This window comes from Solea solea, chromosome 13 (genome assembly GCF_958295425.1).
Source record: "Solea solea chromosome 13, fSolSol10.1, whole genome shotgun sequence".
In the NCBI taxonomy this organism is placed as follows: Eukaryota; Metazoa; Chordata; class Actinopteri; order Pleuronectiformes; family Soleidae; genus Solea; species Solea solea.
In genome coordinates this window covers 5532278-5549748 of record NC_081146.1, presented here as the reverse complement: position 1 = coordinate 5549748, position 17471 = coordinate 5532278, and the positions used below count along the sequence as shown (strand labels likewise).

Genomic DNA, 17471 nt, shown 5'->3' with positions numbered 1-17471 from the left:
GAAATTGCCTAATGATGCATGGTGTCATATTGTTGTTCCCTAAACAAGCCAGAAAACTGGACCCAAATGCACGAGAGAGGTGTCTTATAAGTCATTTATTCAATTCAATTCAGTTTAATTCGATTCAAACAGCTGTATTTGTCCAACTAGGGGCAATTAATTAAGAGCAGCATGATGAAGACAGAAAAACACAGACTTTACATATAGCAGTATACATAAGGCAAGTGCATCAGGAGCCTGTAGATGATAAGAAGCCTCATTTAACAATGCAATGATATACAGCAAAGCAAAAAACAGAAATAGATATGAATTCAAGGTATTAAAAAAACAAGACAAAAAAAGGCTTCACAGTCAATAAGCAGATGTACAAATGTAATGACTATTTGCTTCAGTCAGCACTGTAATAATAATAATATAATTATGAAAGTGATAACATGTAGTGTGCAGTAAACAGCACATGGTGCATATATATATATATATATATATATATACATATATGTATATAAATTCAGTAGATATGGATTAGTGTGCATTATGCTTTTTAAATGCCTGTGGTGATGGTGAACTCATGGTATTATGGTCTGATAATGACTGGAATTCACAGAAATACTGACAGTAGATAATGCATGCACACATATACACACACACAAACACACACACACATGCGCACGCTTATATGGAGGTGGGAGGGTTTGGATTGCAAATAAGGAAGTGCTGTGTGACTGACCTTTGTGTGTTGCACATTCACAGACGGACAGACACACAAACACACCTGGAAGTAAAGAGCAAACAGTCACTAGACTAGTAACAGACAGGTGGACAGGTGAAGGGGAAAGCCTTGCAAGCAGACTACGAGACAAACTACAGGAAGCTCAAAGTGCACTTTTTGGATTATTTTTATTCCTCTAATCAATGTGGAATAACTGACAGTCTGACAACGTTTTGGAGTCTTGTTTAAAAAAAAAAAGTTTGTCAGCGGTGAGGAGGATTCTTTGCTGTTTTGGTTCCCTCTTGCTTTCACTATTTCATGAAAGGAGACATAAAAAGGAAGGAAGGGGAGAGCAAGTGAGAAAACGACAGAGAGGAGGGGACAGAGACGTATACAGTCTCGGAGCGTCTCAGAGAGGTGTCAGTTGTTTTCAGAGGCAACTGAGAAGAGTAAGTGTTTACCTGCTTTCTTCTGGGGACAGTGAGCGGTCAGAGAGTTAGAGAGATGAGTGGTTGGAGGGAGGTTAAGTCGAGGAGAGTTCAGGTGGTTAAAGGGTTGTTTAGTGGATGTGTTGTGATAACCGAGAGATGATGAGTTGATCATTTTCAGAGTCGGACAGTAAAAAGGGAAAGTTCTTGACAATGAAAAGCATTTGTGTTCAGTTTAACCAATGATATTCTGCTGTATGTAGACTGAGGAAGTAGTGAGTGACAGACACTTCTTTACAAGATCAGAGATAAACATTACATCTACTTTAAGTCTGCACGTTCATGTACAAGTGACTTCACAAATCATTCTCCTTCTCTTTGGTGCCAGCAGAAGAGAAGAGACAACATGGTTCGGTGAGTCAGGCCTTTGTCAGACACTGTAATACTCTCTTAGCTAACTCTCTAACTCTGGTTGTGTTCTGTTTTGTTTTTTTTGTGCAAGCCGTGATGACAACTTCTCTGTTTCCATTCCTCCTTCGCTGTCTTTCCCCAGCATTTGACTTGTCGTGCCCTGTTCTTGTATCATGTGATGTATGTGATGTGTCGAGTGTCATTTCTGTAAAGAAGTTGTGTCACAAATGATGCTTTTAGTTCAGTAGTCGATTGAAAAACTTCCCTCTTCGTTGAGAGACGTTTTTATAAGGTTACCTTTAGTTTGAATGGATGCTTCTTTTATTTCTGTAATCGTTTCCCTGTCAGTCCATCTCTTTGCCTTTGTAAAAGCCCACAATTAACGGGGATACACATGTTTATGTACAAACTAAACATACAGAACACAGCACTTTTAAACATTATACATTATACTATTATATTTATCTGTGTAATGTTACCACCACAGTAAAACAACCAAAAACGTTTCTGATGAAATATCAATTAAAGTGCCTACGACTACATTAATTACAACTTCATGTGAAAGCTGCAGGTTTGCAGGATAAGATAAACTAATCCTTCTTTAGCCCCATGACTCTGACTAACTTTGAAAGTTGCATATTACAGTTGGGATATATTATAATCATTTTATATTTTTTACTATTGTTTTTTTTCTATTGTTTTGGTTCAGTTAAAAATGTTGAAACATGCTATTTCATTCTGTCAGTGCTGACGTGGTTGTGTGAAAAGCACCTGGGCTTCGCAATGTTGCAAGAAGCAGCTTCACGTCACAGTTAATCGTGAAGATTGCTGTTATTGTGGCGTGGTCTTCTTAAAAACAGTGTTGTAATGTGTCGTTTTAGTGACTTTAAGAGCTTAGCGCAGAGTCAGTTATATCTCTGCACAAGCTTTATTGTGAGGGATAATGACCACGTGCGGCTGCACTCAGAGGGCAATGAGTGATTTCTATCAATATCAAACATAATTTCAATGAATCAAATTGGTTTAAGCTGAAAAAACAAACATGCACATACATATATATGTATGTATATATATGTATATATATATATATATATATAAACGTATATATACACACACACACATATATATCTATATATACACACAAAATAAGGGACTAAATGACCTGGCGTAAACCAAGTTTTTTTTTTTTGATTAAATGTAATACCTTTTTCTTTAAATGTATAATTATAATCAATTGTTAATCGATGCTTAATGTGAGTCAATGTGTGTGTGTGTGAACGCAGGTGGTTTCACAGAGACATCACTGGCTTGGAGGCCGAAAATATACTCAAGAATCGAGGCATCCATGGCAGCTTTCTGGCTCGACCTAGCAAGAAGAATGTCGGAGATTTCTCTCTGTCTGTCAGGTAATAAATCTTATTTCCCCTTCTTTGAATGATATGATTAAACAGCATAGGGTTCAAAATATGAAGCGCACACACAGCACAGCAGCACATGGACTATTCACCTCAGCAAACCCTAATAAAAATATCCTCACAGATTTTGGATTTATTTTCATAATCTGGTGTCGTCACCTTGAATTTATAAATATATATTTTATATATTACATATTAAATTGATGCTTTTTGCCTCTTGTTCTTCAATTAATTCAGCTGATCTACACAAAAGACTCAACACAGAAAATAATATGACAACCGAGTCATATGAAATGTGTGTGATAAAGTGGTTCATGTTTGTGTGCGAAGTGTCTCACGTATTCACTGATCATAGTCTGTGGTTCAAAGAGATAAACAGTGACATTCTGTTTGTCAAAGTGGTGACAAGTACAGTGTCGTATGAGAAAGTTTTCATGAGCTGGAGTTTACATCGTGCAGAAAGTTCAATGCGTTGTTGCTCGCAGTTTAAGTCTGTATTCATAGGACGTAAAGGTTCATATTAAATTGAGATCATAGATCTGTAATTAATCAGTAGATAAATGGCCATACTTCATACTTTCATTCTCCTTTTGAGTCTCAATTTGAAGTTCTTTCTTTTGCACATCCCAGAGTCCAGTAGACCCCACAACAAGACATCCAATATGATAAATAATATGATAACCTTAAATTATATAGTGCTTTCTGAAACAACATTCAAAAGAGGATTAAAAACACACACATATATATATAATATATACATATATATATATAAATACAAACACAGTAATAAAATGATAGAATAATAAATACACTAAAACATGAACAGAATTAGGTAAAACTGGAACTACAGAATGATAACGTTTTAATTAAAAGGAGGACACTGACTCCACAGGGACGTACTTACTTCAAAAGCTCTGTCCTCTTTTGTTTTCGGGTGAAACATTTAATGTCAACTTATTTTGGAAGCAAATACAAGTGCTCATAACGGTTTTTTACTGCTGTGGCAGATGCGGAGATTAACTGAACCTACAAAAGAAGTTTGACATCACATTACTAATTATACAGAATGGAATCTTTGAAAACAGGACACTGATATTCCACAGATGAGCCACAGCATTAATGCGAGTTCTAAAAAGTCTTAATATGAAGTTGTCTCCAGCCGTAGGCACCATGGTAGTACTGTGCATCCTATTGTTAAAACACCGTGGGACAGAGATGCTCTCTTCATTGTCATTAGAAAGGTTTTGTTTTTGCAGGTGAGTCAGTTTGGCCTAACGGCTCTTTCTGTCATTCCAGGGTGGGTGAGCTGGTGACACACATTCGCATCCAAAACACAGGAGACTACTACGACCTGTATGGCGGGGAAAAGTTTGCCACCCTGTCAGAGTTGGTGGAGTACTACACGGCAGAGAACGGCATCCTACAGGACAGGGACGGCACCATTATCGAGCTCAAATACCCGCTCAACTGCTCTGACCCCACCACTGAGAGGTGGGTGCATGTTTACTGTCCTCACACACTCTTCATCAGCCCCTCTGTAGATGAATGTGGCCCACACACCCACTGGCATTCTCAGTGTATTAAACCAATGCGATGAGCAGAATCTGCTGTTTACTTCCTACAGATAATGAGTGCAGTTTGTAGGTTTGACGTCTCACCTAGTTTTAATCTTTTCCTCTTGGGGAAAAGTTTCTTCATCTTCTTCTTGTTCTTTTAGATGATTTTGGTGCCATTAGCATCTTTGCTTTGTCAAAATGTGAGTCAGTGAAAACAACCCCCCCACAGTGGAGACACTAAGAACCCACGGCTGTCACTTGCCTAGATTTAATGACAGTAGTCTCGCTCTGTCTCTCTAATACTTCCATAGTGTGTCACACTACAGTTTGTGGTTAAATGCAGCTTTAAATACCTTAGTAAGTGTTAATTAACACACACTATTTGTTAGAATGTTTCCTAATTTCACATGATCAGACTTTTCTATACTTTTGTTTACATGTATACATTCATTGTTTACTTTTTATCTGTGAATGAATACAGATTTCATTTTGTAAAATGTGGACTGTCTTTTTTCTGCATGTTGGGTTCTTCCATCTGCCTACGAAACTGGTTTTGATTTTGTTTTTTTTTTAAATCCTGTTCCCCAGTACACACATTGAGCTCCGATCCATGTTTTGCTCATTTGTCAAATGTATTTTCATACTTATGAGTTGATATTCACTGTTTACGCACACATTCTCCTTTAGAATTTCATGAAATTGCTGTTTGAGTAAAGTGGGCTCATGTCCAGCTTGTCGTGACAAAGAGTCATAGAGGACACTACTTTCTATCGCGTGTGAGTGTGTGTGTGTGTGGGTCTGAGTGTGTGATTGTGTGATTGTGTACTTCACCCAAGCTAGAGGCTTTACCCGTCCTCCCCACCCCTCTGTCGTCCTTCTCTGTGTCAGTTGTCTAACTTCCCTTTTGTTGTTGCGGTTGGAAACTTAAGGTTTTGACACTTTTGAAACCAATGGACAGACCTGACTTGTCTTCCTCTATTGCACACACCACCATGTTCTTGCTCACTCTGTCTTCCTCATCTCATCTCCCTTGTCTCTCTCGCTCTCTCTCTCAGCAGTGCACACACCTCAGCAGGTCACTGTTTGGGCAGTTTTCAGTTGCAATAAATCAAATTTAACACGAAGTGAAGATATCACACTCACACCGGTCAAATGCCCACGAATCAAACAAAACATGTAAATAAATTAATAGAAAGAATGATCACATGGTGTCATACAGGCTGTTCTTTACCTTCTTCACTTTGCACACACTGTGTTTTTGTTGCTGCCTCACGCAGCCTGCCGTCAGTAAGTAAGTCATGTGGCGATTTATTTATTTCTAATTTCAGCTTAGAAAATATTTCTGATTTTATGAGTGAATAAATCAAAGAAGTGGCCTGTGTTAAATTGAAAAAGCGCAGAGCGAGCATGCAGGTGTGGTGATGGTGGTGATAGTGGGGTTAGCAGTAGTTACTAAAATGCGAGGGGGGAGGAGGGGGGAGGGGTGGTGGTGATGTTATAAATACTTTGTCCTCCTCGCCCAGAGAAACCTGTCATCAGAAATTTTCCGACCGCAAGACAGGAAGTTCAGAAGAAGAAATCGAAAACTCTGCCTAAATTAAGTCACAAAACAACATAGTGTGCACACATATGTCGACACACACACACACACGCAGAGTACAGTGATGGACATAAATATAACCAGCGTCTAACAACATCGCTATGTGCTGTTTTTAACATGTTGGTTCGATTGTGTACAATAGTTTAACACTTCACACACTTTAACAGCCTTTAACAGACTGATGCCTGATGATGGTTCCTCACAAAAGCACTAGATAAGGGACGTCTGTGTCGTGTGTCTTTTTACAGGTTGCAGCAGCCACACTTTTAGCTCAGGACATGAAAATGAAATGTGACTGTGACCCTGTCAATGATCTGTCTGCGTTTTTTTCTGAACCAGGTGGTACCACGGTCACCTGTCCGGGCCAAATGCAGAAACGCTCCTCTCTGAGCGAGACGAGCCAGGGACCTTCCTGGTCAGAGAGTCACTGTCCAAACCCGGGGACTTTGTCCTCTCTGCTTTGACGGATGAGAAGGGCAAAGCAGGTAGAAAGCGGGTCTCTCACATCAAGATCATGTGCCAGGTGGGTGCTGGTTCTCGAGTCTGTGTGTGTGTCACATGCAAGGTAACGTCTGTATAAATATAGAGGTTGTTTTTTGGTTATTATTGACCCTCCAAAAGTAAAAAAAACAAACAGATTCATCCATCCATCCACTGCTTTATCTTCCACATGAGGGTCACTGGTGCCAGTCCCAGCTGACATAGGTTGAAAGGCTGGGTACACCCTGGACAAGTCACCAGTCCATTGCAGGGCCCACACACTCACACTCAGACCTCAGTTTAGAGTGTCACAGTACATGAAAAAAAAAAAAAAAAAAACAGAAATATTCCCAGAGCTGTGCTGTGCACTTTGAAATAGCGTTAAAGTCTCATTTCCCCATGTTGTGCAACAGCAGAGTGTCAGTTGGTCATATTTTGAAATTCTTATAGTTTATTTATGTGGAGACTAGTTACCATGTGGAATTTCTCCAACATTTGTTCACAGATACTTAAAATAGTTAACCTTTTTGACTGTGAATGGTATGAAACCAAAAACTACTGGACTGTGCAAAAATGTATGTAAAGCTCACGAATGCCTTGGATAAACTAGCCCTTTTCAACATTACACAGTTGGACAAAGTCAGGTTTTACCAATGACATCGATTATGGTTTCACTCAAACTCCTGCTTTTGTTTAAGTGTTAGGTTTGGTCTAAACTAAAAGTACTAAACACATTTTGTCTGAGTGATTTGTGTTATTTTTCCTGTAAATTCTGACTTTATTCCAGTAAAGAGATGGAGAAATAGTATTGCTAAAACAACAGATTTGTCCACTCTCTGTAAATGGCTTCTAGTGTCAGACACAGCACAGCGACACACAGTCTCAGGCAAACTCAACCTCATTTTCATAGATTATAATCTTCTGTCACCATCACGGCCTTTGCATGTTATTTTTAGCCGTGGTTGATCTCACAGAAAATACTGTGCCCTCCTTTCGTGTAAATGAGAGCCATTGTGTATCATTTTGTGCATCAGTGACGATAGAGATAACTGGAAGGTTACAAACGGCAAAGTTTCACTGCAGGTTTTACTGTGTAAGAGGACTACTGCATTATTTTAAATATCTTAATAATCCAATTTTTTTTAAAGCACTTCTAACTATTTACATTATATGTCGTTTAGCAGACGCTTTTATCCAAAGCGACTTACGATGGAATTGAGTACAATCAGCCAGGGGTGGAGTCGAACTTGCGACCACGAAGTCTTTTGCACACAAGGGATCGGTCTTAACCACTGAGCCACTCCACCCCCGATATTTATAAAGCACTTTAAAAAACAACAGCTGAAACAAAGTGCTGTACATCAGAGATAAATAAAACAAATATAAAAAATGTGTGACCTAATAGACCTAACAAGAACAAACAATAAAACAATAAAATACTGTAGAAAGTATAAAAACAACACAAATAAACAAGTCATACAATACAACTATAAAAAGGATCAAAACCAACATCTCGTACTGGGTTGAAAGCCAGAGAGTAAAGATGGGTTTACTTTTATATTCCTATTTTATATTATTGCTTATTCAATTATGCATTTGTATTTTTGTACATTTTAGATCTAATCTAAAATTAGAAATGAGATCTTTTAGATCTAATTTTGAAATCTATTTTTTTTTTATTGGTCAATATATCCACTATCAGACAATTTGGTACAGACTGTGTCTCGACTCTGACGCTGTGTGTGTGTGTGTGTCCAGAATGACAGGTATACAGTGGGCGGCTCAGAGATGTTCGACTCACTGACAGATCTGGTGGAGTTCTACAAACGTAAGGGCATTGAGGAGATTTCCGGTAACTGGGTGCATCTCAAACAGGTATGAATGATGATGTCTATAGATCAGGTCAAAAGATGTAGGAAGACACAGAACAGAAGGTTCAACATTCATTTATCAGGTTATTGCAATATTTTAGGGCTAAACCTTCATATGGTAAATCTTCTCTCTCTCTCTCTCTCTCTCTCTCTCTCTCTCTCTCAGCCGTATTACTCCACCAGAGTGAATGCAGCAGACATCGACTGCAGAGTGAAAGAGTTGAATCAGACCAAACAGCAGGAGGGCAAGGAAGAAAACAGCAAGGCGGGCTTCTGGGAGGAGTTTGACGTAAGATTTGACCTGGCCTCACTTTTTAATTTATATGTTACGTCAGTGTTTCTTGGGTAACATTGGGTGTCGAAATCAACTTTTTTTTTTTTTTTTTTACTTCCTAACCAGAGTCCAGCTTTAAAGCAGAGGTAATAGACTACCATCTTGTGGTGGTAGAATATAATAAGTCTGAAACACACAGTGAAAACCTGTAAGAAATAAAATTATCATTATTTTCTTAACCACATCAGTTCTAGTAACTGATGTGGTTAAGAAACTAGTTACTAATCTATTAAACTTTGCTCATCCTTAAAGATATAAAAGATCAAAAGGAAAATGGTCACGACCATGACAATGAATAATGTTTAATTATTGCTTAAAATAAATACAATTATTACTTAAAAGTATTTAAGTATAAGTTGCCATATTATTTTCTATTGATCAACAAATTCATCTATTGAACATCTGTCTTACCTCAGCACCATAAGATCTTAGATCTAGATAGATGCAGAGTAGTTTGTTTTTCCTGCAATTTGAGTGACAGTTAGATTTATTCTCTCATTTCCTGTCATTATAAAACTGTAATAGTAATAATAACTGTAATCTCTCCTGCCAGGCTCTGCAAAAGTTGGAGGCAAAGGTGAAAAGGAGCAGAGAGGAAGGACAACGACTTGAAAACAAGAGCAAAAACAGATATAAGAACATTCTTCCCTGTGAGTTTTTCCCTGTCATCGTGCTTCGAATGAATACATCCACATTCTGACAGAGCTCATTTTGACCAAACCTCTTCTTCTCTCCGTGCACCACTTGTTTTCTCCCACAAGTCGATGACACCAGGGTCATCCTGCAGGACGCCGATCCCAGTGTTGTGGGTTCAGATTACATCAACGCCAACTACGTCAAAGTGAGTTTGCACACGACAAGAGGAAAAGTGGCAGACGTGTGCTGCTGCGGCGTCATTCATATTATTGTTTTTAGTCTTGATTGTGTGTCTGTGTGTTGATTCACTGGTTGACGTTGTTTGCAGAATAACCTGTGGGAGTCCGGAGGTCAGAAAATGTACATTGCCGCTCAGGGATGTTTAGCAACAACTGTCAATGATTTCTGGCAGATGGTATGGCAGGAGAACACGCATGTGATCGTCATGACAACGAGAGAAGTCGAGAAGGGGCGGGTCAGTGTCAGCACAACCATTTTTACACGATGAGGATGCAACTTAAACTTGTACTGATGTGGGAACGTTGTTGACAATAATTTTCTGACTTTAGTTCTGTGTTGTATTTAAGCCTCCGACCACTAGTTAGCATTAGACTTTTGGCCATTTGACTATTTCTCCTCCTCCCACTACTCTCACTCATTTATGCATATAAAGTTTTTCTTCAAACAGACTATTTTGAAGAGAAAAATTGATTATAGCATACGGATAATACGTGTGTATCATATTACCAGATTCTGGACAACACACAACCCTAATGTAAAAATATTCACAATTTACTTAGTGTTATTACAATAAGTGTGAGAGTTCATAACTGAGAGGACAAAAATCTCATCAGTCAAATTCACATCATATAAAAGAGAAGTCAAGTCAAACAACCTAACCCCATGACATAACTAAAACAAACAAACAAGAACAAAAGCCACTCAAAGGCTTTTTGTACTCGTGTGCTGGAAGTGAACCATTCAGATGAAGTGACAAATGATTTGTGTATTTTTGTGCAGAATAAATGTGTGCCATACTGGCCAGACCTTCATACCTCCAAGGGGTTCGGGCGCTACGTGGTGAACTTTGTGTTGGAGAGAGAAGCTGTGGATTACAAAGTCCGAGTTTTGGAAATCTCTCCTATGCACATGGTAACGTCCAAACAGCAACCTCTCACCTCAGTGCACTCACTCGTCCCTGTGTATGTGCTGTAGCTGATGTCAAACACATTTCATTGGTTATAGTTTCACCTTGTGTGTCTTCTCCCCCCCCCCTTGACAGCCAAAGCACTCTCGTCAAGTATGGCACTACCAGTACCTCAGCTGGCCTGACCATGGTGTCCCTCAGCAGCCAGGTGGCGTCCTCAGCTTCCTCACTGAAGTTAATGTGAAACAGGCTGAAAATTCTGATGCTGGACCCATAGTCATCCATTGCAGGTACAGAAAAGATAGAGCAGGGATTATAGAGCCAGTGTAACGATGGAGGTGAATGTACCTGATATTTATTCTGTTAAAGCTGCTGTTTTTGTCGGGCACAAAAATGTAACCTGCGTAAAAGAAGCTTTGGACACAAACAGTGGAGGTGTGAGACTCATCAGAGCAGTCATCACAATACTGGGACTTTAAAGAACCGATACTTATCATGGATTTGTGGATGAAACCTTTGGTCTAACATTTTAAAACATGGTGTGAGTGTAATATTCTATTACCACAGCATTTACATTGTTCTTACCAACCTGGAAAATACATTAAATAGAAGGTGGTTCATTCTAGAGCTGCAACTAACGATTATTTTCATAATCGATTAATCTGTCAATGATTTTCTCGATTAATCGAGTAATCGTTTGGTCCATAAAATGTCCGAAAACATTAAAAAATGATGACTAGTTTTTGTCCACAAACCAAAATGATTCACTTTTAATGATTTCTTTGTTATCTGGAGCAAAGGAATGAAGAAAATATTCACATTTAAGAAGCTGAAACAATCCAAACTCTTGTTTGAAAACAGCTTCAAACCCATGATTGATTATCAAAATAGTTGGCGATTCATTTAGTAATCGATTAATAATCGAATAATTGTTTCAGCTCTAGTCCATTCATTCATTCATTCATCGATTGTCTACTGCTTTATCCACCACATGAGTGTAGCGAGGCCACAATTATTTAAAGTATTACTATACTATTACCTTCATATTACTGTTACTGCACTGCTTTGTTAAGTGTTTCCCAGGTTACAGGTGCAAATACTGAAATAATTGATGGCTGAGTTCCATTTATCTTTCTCTGCTCTGGTGCAGAACAGAGCCATCGTTCATGCGATCAGAAACACCTGTGTCAAAATGGCCGCCGTACAAAGAGGCCATTGTTTGAGTTTCCTGCGTCCACACACACACACACACACACACACACACACACACAAAGCTGATGATGTATTTGTAGGGCCATATGTTTTTTCCAAATCCTCACATTTTAATTGTGCAATGTGCTGGAACTGGGATGCCCTTATTTGTCTAATGCTGTGAAAAATGTCACAGCTCCAAGGTTTCCAGACTTTCATAATCTCGGACTAAATTAAAGGTTAAAGATTAAAATGATCATATTTTCAGGATTAAGATTAATAGTCGAACAAAAGAGCCCTGAGACAACTTACAAGTGATCCTTTTGGAATTCTTCCGTGTGATACGTCGGACACTGAGGCTTTTTGTGTGTTAAAACCGCTTGTTTGCATGATTCTGTGATCCTTAGGGCGAGTATTTTTAGACTGCAGATTGTAACAAACACAGGACTCCACATTAATCCAAACATGTCAGGGAACTACAGTGGCTTTCATATGCATATATTCATAATTGAAACACTCTTTGACAACTCCTTCCCTCTCCTACTCTCTCTGATGTTTCACCTTTTTTTACATATTTACATTAATGTGGGTAAAGCTGCTCTTTTTAATTTGCTCCTGCTTCAAAACGTGAAATGCACACACTGGCGGCAAAAAATGGCAGCCTCTGTAAAACAAGGCCCTCGCCCCAAAGGCTTATTCTACGGCTACAGAAACCAAATGCTTTTTATTTTATAGCAATTACACACTTGTACAAATATACTTAATCAGTGTCTGCAAATAAACCCTTTAAATGCATCTTGTTTTGATGAATGCAAAGTTATATTAAATGACTTGTGTCCGTGAATTTGTGCAGCGCTGGCATTGGAAGGACAGGCACAATTATGGTGATTGACATGATCCAGGAGACCATTGACACTCAGGGTAAAAAACAATGTCCATTCAAAGTTCACCATTTTCTGTTTTGTTTTGTTTATCATACTGACTCCATCCATTTTCGTGCAGGTATGGACTGTGATATTGACATCCCAAAATACATCCAGATGGTGAGGGAGCAGCGCTCTGGTATGGTGCAGACAGAGGCCCAGTACAAGTTCATCTACCTGGCTGTGTCCGAGTACATACAGTCCACCAAAGCCACAAACAACGCCTCCATGGTGAGCTACACCCAAGCACAGAATCCAGGAAAACAAAGTCTCACCATCAAACACTGGGATTTAATCTGCTCTTGTGTTTGAAATAGAAATAACAAAGACATGCTTCATGAAAAGTAAATACAGATATATAAAGTGGGTCGATAGGCCTTTGCATGTGTCATCATGTGCTGAGAGGTTCAGTACCAGCGGGAGGAAATGTTATCAGAGAGCAGCTTGTGGAACATGAACGTTGACCCTGACCCTAAAAAAAACACTGCATCACATAGACACATAGACAAGTCATGTGATCTGTGTGTGTGTGCCTCAGCTGTTCTGTATCAGTCATATCTGAACCTTCTCTGTTTCTCTTTTCCCCAGGAAGTCGATACTGAGTATGGAAATCTGCAACTCAAACACCCGCTAGTGAGCAGGAAGGTCTCAAAGTGAGTATGTGTGTGTGTGTGTGTGTGTGTGTGTGTGTGTGTGTGATTTTTATGCCCCTTATATAATGAATTCACACTGTCTCTCCAAACCTCACAGCTCTGCCCTACTTTCTTGAAAAAAAAAAACACGACTTTAGACTGCACTGCAAGAAATATTCATAATTTCAGTTGAAACGTTGTTGTTTTCCTTAAAACCTGCACTGATTTTACAGTCAAGAAAAGTAACGGCTTAGTATAATTTCTAGTTAAAGTTTCAACAGCAGTCCTGACAGAAACACACACACTCAGCAACTGTTTGAGGAAACTTTGGACAGACATTTGAGTTCTTCCATGAATCTCACTGACTTTCCACTTTCCATTGAAATATTTCCACATTCACAGCCAGACAGACTGTCATGGCGGTTTAGTACAAACATCAAGTCCCTGGTTGTTACACGTGATCACACCCAGTCTGTGGGCATCATAATCCACGTCTGACATCAGCAAAATGCATCTGTTTTGAATATGGAGGATGAAATCCAATTTCAGCCATTGTTTTTATTCCCAGTCAGGAAACCTGAGACATGAAGGCGACACAAGCTCCTGTTTTTCCTCGTCTAATGCGTGATTCTTTTTCGGTGCAGTTAGATTCTAAAGTGTTTTCAACCAAAGCACTCAGTGGTCGTGCTGTGAACATTATCTGTTTGTCACTGAACAACCACAATCTGTTAACTGCTGAGATGACTATGAATGTGTGGCAGTCTCACCAAATGAATGAATGTATTCAACTAAGAAAAAAATAAATAAAACAAAGACAAAGGATCATCTGCACCCCATTGACTTCACAGCAGCATTTATGCTCAATGTGTGTAGAAAAATAGGAGGAAAAAATGTAATCTAATCTAAAAGAAGTGCACTGAAAGCACTCACTGCAGTCTAAAAACTTTGAATGTTTATTATCTCAGTGCTACGACGAAGTATTAGGGCCATGAATGAAGAAATCATTTCTTTACCTTGATGAGATTAAATTCGACATAATCTCTAAATTTCAAGATTAAAGTTGGAATATCATGTCGAGATTTAAGACGACATGTCCATCAGAGAGAGCGACCGTGCCGCAGAAACTGCCACTGAATCTGAACAGTCGGTCTCAGACTGTGGGCAGTAACGTCACTAAAGACAGAGACTTTACGTTATTGATATTTCACCACTTACAGTCAAGAAAAGAGTTCCAACAGGTCAATAAACTCCCGATTCAGTAGCATGTCAAATTTGATCTTGACACGTCGAGGTTAATGGCAGAAAATATTTGTTTCTTCATGTGTGGCCCTAATACTCTAATAAAGCAAGCCACTCACAAATGATGCAACACCACCCCCCTTGTTTGTGCACACGTCCTCGTTAAATAATTATAAAATAATACGCTAAAGAGGCTGCGCGTGACCAGTCATCAAAACTCTGCTTTCATCATGGGATCCAAAAATGAGATTTAACTGGTTGCTCAAGTGCAATCAGGAGAGTATGTTGTGTGATCTAAGAAAAAGAGGGGGAAACAACAGACTTCAAAGCAACAATGTGATCCAGGAACTCCAAACAAAAGAGCATGAAAAAAACAATGAATGTGTGCACACAAAAGAGGTTGTCCAGTACGTGGCAATCTCCAAGAAGATGGGATTCAATTGTCTGTGCAAACAAAAGCTGAGATACTGTAACCCTCACTATGTCTTCAAAAGCATGAGAAGTTCCTCCAAAGCCTCAGAGCTGTTTTTACATTTCATGATGACAGTGATGCTTAAATGGATCACAACCAGAAACAAAGTGACGTGAATTGTTTTACAGTGTACACAGATAATTGAACACACCCCTCCTCTCTGTGTTGTATTGTCTGAATAATGTTTTTTGACATTTTGGCTTGTGAGCCAAAATGTCAAGGGTCAAAAGGTGAGCTTAATCAAGTATAAAGTGGCCATTGTTCTAATTACCCAATTAGCAAAGATAAAATGGCTCACACACACACTGAATACTTCAGCTGCAAACACTGTGCACTTTGACCCACTTGAAGCTCTGCCAACTTTGAAAAGAAAGATTTGTGTGTTTGTTCTGCTTTAAATTGTCCACATGCAGCAGGCCTGTTTATTAACACTCTCTGATCTGTGGCTTATATAAAACATTATGTTGAGTGGCTGAAGAGTTCCCTGATTATGTTTCTGTTTTTTTTACAGGCAAAAAGATGATGTTTATGAAAATCTGTCAAAAGGAAAGGACACAAAGAAGCCAAAGTCAGACAAGAAAAGCAGCTCATTGCGAAAAAAATAGGAGTTCTTTTAATTCCCTAACTGTGTCATGTTATTATATTTATGCAAGCATGTGAGTTGTCTCTCAGTGAAGACCTAATGCAATAATAAATTGCAGGTTTAAAAACAGATAACTCAATGGCATCTCATCTGAATGATGAATGTTGTTAGAAATAAAGACTGAAAGTGTGTCTAATTGTGTCTCCTTCTTCTTTAGTGGATCTGCCACTTAGTGACAATAATGACTGAAAGCTCTAAAAAAACATACATTTTAGCAGGAAAGGAAAAAATTTATCTTTTTTTAAAGGTACAGTGTGTTGGATTTAGCTCTTCCCTTCCACATGTGCGAGGAAGGAGGAAACTGGAGAACCCAGAGTATAGAGAGAATAGAATACTAAACATATTTACTAGCAATATTTTTTTAATGATTTTAATAATAATAATAATAATAATTATTTTATCACAAATCATGTAAATCAACATTAAATTATATGTAAGCTTGTTTAGTGTTTTAATTACTGTTGTCCATGTTATTTAATTAATTTGACACTTATTTCTGTCTTTTGATATTAATACACTTATGCTGCATCGATTATGTTTTTATTGTTAAGTGTACATCGTTCCATGACAAAACACTTGTATTGAGCAGCTGTTTTTCCAACTTCCGAGACCGGCGGCCTCCAAAGAGAAGACCTGCTCCTAATGTTTATATAAAGATCTGTCTGTGGTAATGGGAACATCCATCCATCCATCCATCCATCCATTATCTACCATTTTATCCTCCACTGGAGGGTCGCGAGGGGTGCTGCGCCAATCTCAGCTGACATAGGGCGATAGGCGGGGTACACCCTGGACAGTTTACCAGTCCATCGCGGGGCCACATAGAGACAAACAGTCATTCACTCTTACATTCACACCTACGGTCAATTTATAATGACCGATTTATAATATAATATAATTTAAGTGATTATACACTTTTAAAAAAAGTCTGAAATGGAAATAACTTCACTTAAATCTTTAATTTGGGCTTTTGATTTCATTTAAGTCCTCTGCACTGTAAAAAGTGACCGTAGAATTAACACCAAAATATTGTGAAATCACATGGAAATACAATGCAAAGTTGTTTATTTGAAAATATTTTTCTGTAAACAACTAAATCAAATATAGCTGTAGTTTTTACAGTAAGAGTATGTTGAAAAACACAGTAAATTGGAAAACAATGTCATGCTGTACAATGCTAATTCATAAATAAAGACAACTCAAAATGAACTCCTCCGGACGTCTGTACTCGCTTTTATTTTGGAAATTGACGCCAGTTCCTTTAGGCTTTGTACTGATCGTTTGACAATTCGGGTTCTGAAATGAGCAAATAATGAAATTTTTGTTTCAGTGGATATTATAGTGTGTGATCTCTTCCATCCTTTCAGTACTACTATGTGACTGTAGTAATTTGAAACTGCTGCTATTTCTACGTATTTTACTACTTTTTAGTGTGGAATGAACATATAAATTCAGTTAGAATCAAGCTTTTGCTGTGAAATAAACTTTGATTTTCAGTCAAATAAACCCTAATGTAATGTTAAATGAACTGCCGGACATACATTTCACTGAACAAACAGTCACTTCACTGTAATCCAATGTTGAATTCACATGTTTAAAATGTACAATTTACATATTAGGTAGTATGTTTCTATATTTTATTTATCTCTGATGGTCAACACTTTGCTCCAGCTGTTGTTTTTAAAGTGCTTTATAAATTAAGTTGATTTGGAAGGTTATATTTTGCTGATATTTAAGTGTAAGGACAGAAAGAACATTGTATCCTCTTAACATTGTCCATCATG

The 17471-nt window shown here is 38.3% G+C and overlaps 1 protein-coding gene across 2 annotated transcripts; it reads left to right on the top strand.

The window, feature by feature from the left end:
- The first annotated feature begins 735 nt into the window (after positions 1-735).
- ptpn6 (protein tyrosine phosphatase non-receptor type 6) lies at positions 736-15823 on the top strand. 2 transcript variants are annotated; one of them, XM_058648646.1, is made up of 16 exons: positions 736-1158; positions 1529-1551; positions 2832-2954; positions 4260-4454; positions 6459-6642; positions 8358-8474; positions 8637-8759; positions 9358-9454; positions 9566-9645; positions 9769-9915; positions 10461-10592; positions 10723-10877; positions 12632-12699; positions 12781-12932; positions 13290-13354; positions 15556-15823. In XM_058648646.1, exons 2-16 carry the CDS (start codon positions 1544-1546, stop codon positions 15647-15649), a joined length of 1740 nt encoding a protein of 579 aa, XP_058504629.1. In that variant the 5' UTR covers positions 736-1158; positions 1529-1543; the 3' UTR covers positions 15650-15823. The 2 variants fall into 2 exon arrangements, with proteins under 2 accessions (XP_058504629.1, XP_058504630.1); XM_058648647.1 differs by having other exon boundaries at positions 1526-1551.
- The last annotated feature ends 1648 nt before the right edge of the window (positions 15824-17471 follow it).